This window comes from Stylophora pistillata, chromosome 9, assembly GCF_964205215.1.
Source record: "Stylophora pistillata chromosome 9, jaStyPist1.2, whole genome shotgun sequence".
In the NCBI taxonomy this organism is placed as follows: Eukaryota; Metazoa; Cnidaria; class Anthozoa; order Scleractinia; family Pocilloporidae; genus Stylophora; species Stylophora pistillata.
This window is the reverse complement of record NC_142527.1, coordinates 18,776,209-18,781,263: the sequence shown is the minus strand read 5'-3', so window position 1 is coordinate 18,781,263 and position 5,055 is coordinate 18,776,209. Positions and strand designations below refer to the sequence as shown.

Genomic DNA, 5,055 nt, shown 5'->3' with positions numbered 1-5,055 from the left:
TCATGGACATGGTCCAATAACTGCCTACTACTATTTTTGAGAAAGGCCTTTGTGTGAAGACAACAGCTTCATAGTAACGTCACAATAAGGAAGCCACTTTGGGAAAAGAATACATACTTTATCTAAACATAAGTATAATATTGCATAGCAAATACTAAGCTGAAAATACAGCTTAAAACCTTTGTAACTAAGGTAGCCTTTGACTTCAAACAGTCAACACAGGTTTCATCTGACTTACTTCCTTTCTTTGCTGGAAGAAGAGCAGATATTCCATGACTTCTTCCTTTCCACCACCTTCGCTGTCTTGGTAGTACCCTTATAGTTTATCAAGGGGAAGTGTAGTATTGACAATATTGTCTATGTTCTTTAGGATCTGTCCTTCTGTTCCTCCTGAAATTATCATAAGTGCAGGGTTTTGAGAGGATATGTATAATTTAATCAGTTCCATTAATTAACATATATCTTTTTATCAAACCAGTGTGCTAGATGGTATTTCAACACCAAATGCATCTTCTTTAATAGGGAAAATTTTCATTGTGGGACTAAGACCTGAACAATCATTATAAATAACCCTTAAAAATGGACTGGAGGTGAATTAGTTCATTTGGAAGAAAGATAGTTGAAATTTTAAAAGTAGCCAGGAAAATAGTGGTCAAAAAAGTATGACATTTCAAGGAAAGAAAAGGAGCTGGAAGGGGTAGCAATTTACTGATAAACAAAGGAACTGTAATCGTACCTCATCTCACCTCTAGTAATACTGTGAAAGTAGCATAATACTAAAATATGTGTACATCAGTCCCACTGCAAAACTCACCAGAAAATGATGCCACTTTGATATTTGCTCTCTCAATTCTGGTTTGTTGACCAGGTTTTTCCTTAACTTTGATGCGTGAAAAATCTTGTGGGTTTTCAGCACCATAGCTGGACAAAGCAGCATTGAGTAGATGGAGGCAACCAACTCTATAGGCAGGTAAACCAAGGGAGCCAAGGAGTTGTTCTGTGTTGCGCATCTCACAATGTAATGAACACAGGTTGATGTGGCTCAGGTCTTCTTCCAAGAGAAACACCAAATTGTCCCCTAGGCCCTTTGGCCTTGGAACAATTAATGAAAACAAAGAACACAATAAACACCATGCAAACAGTATAGATCTTGTTTGCAATTTATAATGCAACATAAAATACATGGTCAAAATATGTTTCCATGTCCCTAACGTTAATTTAACATCCCCTAAAACTACACAAAATACCTTCTCAATATTAAGTAAACACAACTAAAATGCACTCACTAAAATGCGGAAATCACGTTCACTATCATTAATATTAAAAAAAATTGTGTTTACTTTAAGCACAGTCACCTCAGAACACAAAGTACAGTAAAATGCAGTTTAAAAAAAACATTTTACTTATTACCAAGACTCACAGAAATAGATTTCCTTCACATATAATGTCATAACTAAATTTTTATTTCACCCATTAGCTTAGTTACCTTCCTATGTTAGCCTTTGACTTCAAACAGTCAACACAGGTTTCATCTGCATCAGCCCCATGGTGGATGCATGCCTGTAATAAACACAATTCAGTAATTCATAACTCCTACCTTTTAGTCGGTTTAGCACTAGATTATTTATGCAGGCTTTGAATGTTCAACCTACCCTTATAGCATCACAGACAAAACAGAATTCCACTGACAACCCTCTTCCACCAAGTACAAACTCTTCATTGTTGATTTTAACAAGCAAGAGTAACAGCGCCTGGTAGTCAATAGTGACTAAAAATATAAAAAAAATTTTAGAAAGTAATTTGAAAACTCAATATCATTTTAATAAGAGTATCTAGTATGCTTAAAAAGGAATCGTTTACTTGACCTTAACCCTCAGCTTACCTGTAAATCTGATATTGTATTTCTTCCCATCCACTTTCATCCCTTTTTCCTTTATTGTGGCCTTCTGTACATTCAGATCATTTAGGAGAGACCTCAGATTCTGTCTGAAACAGAAAAAACACGTGAAAGACATGGAAACTGTAACTACTTAGCCTAGATTAAACAATATTCCTATTCTTAGTGGCCTTAGGACAAAACTTCTGTGCATGGAATACAAGATTCTAGATTGCAGGTAGAAATCATTTTTTTAAATCAATATCAGGGATAGGCAAGCATCAATTTATCCCCACATTTAGGCTTGTATTCACACTGGGAAGTCTCTTGTTCCACAGCAGGTATGTGTCAGGGAAAATGAATATTGTTTATTATTTTGTACAAACAGACCATACCTAATACCCTCCTACCATACAGGAGACATAAATTTTCAGCCACTATGAAAGGAGCTGTAAATTCAAAAGTAGACAACTATGTGGGGTTAGAGATTTAAGGGTCAATCATCAAATTATGATATATTATGAAAGATTAAGATGCCAGGCTCTTGCTACATAAACTCACCTCTGTTCCTTGCAATTGGCAATTGCAACAGGAAACACTGATAGGGCACTTTCTATGCTTTTACCCTTAAAGCCAATAGGTACAATTCCCACAGCAACCTGGTTCCTTCCTGGAAAAAAAAATAAAAAATAAAAAAAACCAAACAATGGCACACTCTCAATACATTCATACTATACAAGACATCTAATAAGATGCAGTGGTATACTCTGATCCACATAATTCTCTAGTATCTGCAGCATCTTATAGATAATTTGCTTCCATAAAATAAAGGAACTAGCAGCTGCTGCATAGACTGTAAGAATGAGACATTCAGCTCACCACCCAGAGGACGACCATCAATCTTTATGTTGAACTTCATGTCTTCTTGGTCAGAACCATGCAGTCGTTGTTCTCTGATTGCCCAAGTAAGTACCATGGAAAGATTGACAGCATAAGCATCAAAATTTGTGTCAAGGTGCCTCACATTATAGATTTCCTTAGTCACCTCGAAAACCAATGCTTTGATGGCCTTGATTTGGTTTTTAAAAACCAGACGAGGTGTATCACTGTTTCGCTATAATTAAAAATAGTAACAAAAATGATCAATACAGCAGAATTAGTCCTTCTCTTTGCTTTAAGTAGTGATCTAATTTTGCTGTTTTCCTCCAATTTATGTCTTCATTTTAGAGGGAAAAGAGGTTTACCAAAACAAAGCAATATCATCATATTTTAAAAGAAATCAGTAGGTCCGAGAGTAAACTGGAGACCTCAGCAAGGACCTATGTCTGAGTGTCACAAAAGAAATGGAAGTTATTGATAGCTAGCCAATTGCAAGAATACACGGAATTCCCAGATTTTACCGGACAGTTCTCACTTCTTAGCCAATCAAAAAAGAATTATAAGTATCTGAATTGAACCTGACAACTAAATATTTTAAAACTGTTTATTGAAAGCCTGCAACTTTTTTTGCCAGATATCACAAAGTTTAGCAAATACCAAACAAAACATCTTCGAAAATTATTTACAAAACTCTAATAAACAACAAAAGCTCACTTTACTTTTTCCCAAATGTGTGACATTAAGGAAGGTCTGCCATGCGGCATCTGGGGTTCTTGTGAGAAGCTTCAAATATAGGAGTGTCCAGTCTGGAACTCTAATGCCACTGATCAGCTCTTCATTCACTTCTTCTGTTAGTAGTACTCTGAGAGTATTCTGGGTTCCTTTAACCTTGATTACATGATAAACCAGCTCTGAAATGGTGTTTTTCACTGCCTGGCACTCACTTTCTAACCCATGGGGGAGTGTGTGACCAAAAAGTGAAGAAATTGATTCATTCATGTAATCACAGAGTGCACTCACCAATGATAACATAGTCCTACATCTTTCCTGGATGAGGTTTTTTTTCTTCTTTATAGGCCCCAAGGGACTAACAGTAAGTTCTTCAATGCTACTTGGGGATCTACTACATTCTGTACTTGAGCCAGAGGTATTTGAGCTAGGGGAAGATCCTGCCGAAAAGCATGTTCCATTACAGTTTCCACTACCTGGGGAAGTGTTTGGGCTTGTAAACGATGTGGGTGATGATGGTACAGAGCTTGTAGATTTCCATTTTTCCAGTTCGAGCTCATGACTTAAAATTTTTGCATTTAAATTTTGTATGGTCTGCTCTTCATTGCTTTTAGCGCCAAGTCGAGAGTCAACACAAACCGTATTCATGTAGTCCTTTATCCTGGAAAAAGATTCAGATGAAATGAGCCTTTCACTAATTTCTTGCTGCCGCAAAAGATCGACAAAAAGTCCAAATGAACTGACAACGTACATTTTGCCTGATTGTCTTTGAAGAGTCTCCCCTTTCTCTGGGACCCACTCATTGAACGGCCTCTTCCCGCCATTGCTGCTCATGACACTCAATTCCCGCTTTGATACGGAGGATAGTTCTCCTGGAAAATGGCTGAAAAAGATATTCTGAGAGAAGGATCGTGGAATAATTCCACATGATTCCTTTGTGACCGCATACCAGTTCTTCTGATGATGGAGGCAGGGCGCAAACACTTGAATAACTGGCCACGAGTGAATAACTAGCCGAGGAGTGGGAGATTTTGCCTCCATCGCGTTTCGGTGCCAAAGCAGTACTAAGTTCACTTGAATTTCAAATTTGCCTCTCATTTCTGATATTAACTATTCCTGGGTAATTATAAATCTAATTTTCTCGTATTGTACATTTGTACTTGTGTTGTGGGCAATAGAACACACCTTGCGTCATAGGCATGGTTGTGTGACAAGAGTGACTACCCAATAATCCTCGTTGTTTTGCGTTTCGACTAAGGCTGGGTGCAGACGCCGAACCTAATTCCTTCCATTGAGTACATGAAAAGATCGGCGTCTGAATCAATTTGGAACGCCTTTGGAACGGTTTTGATTTAGACGCCGTTCTTTTCATGTGCCGATTCTAACACAAACATTATTTTAGTGTATTTGTAAGCAGTTTGAGTGGTTTTACTGGAAAGTCCAAACAGAACGGTGTCTGAATCAACGGGGTACTTCTGTTAATTTGGGTCGGTCCAAATTCGAATTGAGTTCGGCTCATGAATAGTTCGGTGTCTACATGGTCCTCTCCTGATCGTTTATATGACATGGAC

At 37.6% G+C, this 5,055-nt stretch overlaps 1 protein-coding gene across 2 annotated transcripts; it reads right to left on the bottom strand.

The window, feature by feature from the left end:
* Positions 1-498: 498 nt before the first annotated feature.
* On the bottom strand, positions 499-3,444 carry LOC148723648 (uncharacterized). 2 transcript variants are annotated; one of them, XM_088732041.1, is made up of 5 exons: positions 2,438-3,443; positions 1,883-1,986; positions 1,653-1,768; positions 1,487-1,560; positions 499-1,092 (listed from the first exon to the last, which is right to left on the bottom strand). In XM_088732041.1, exons 2-5 carry the CDS (start codon positions 1,920-1,922, stop codon positions 777-779), a joined length of 546 nt encoding a protein of 181 aa, XP_088588167.1. In that variant the 5' UTR covers positions 1,923-1,986; positions 2,438-3,443; the 3' UTR covers positions 499-776. The 2 variants fall into 2 exon arrangements, with proteins under 2 accessions (XP_088588167.1, XP_088588166.1); XM_088732040.1 differs by having other exon boundaries at positions 1,883-3,444.
* Between the last annotated feature and the right edge of the window lie 1,611 nt (positions 3,445-5,055).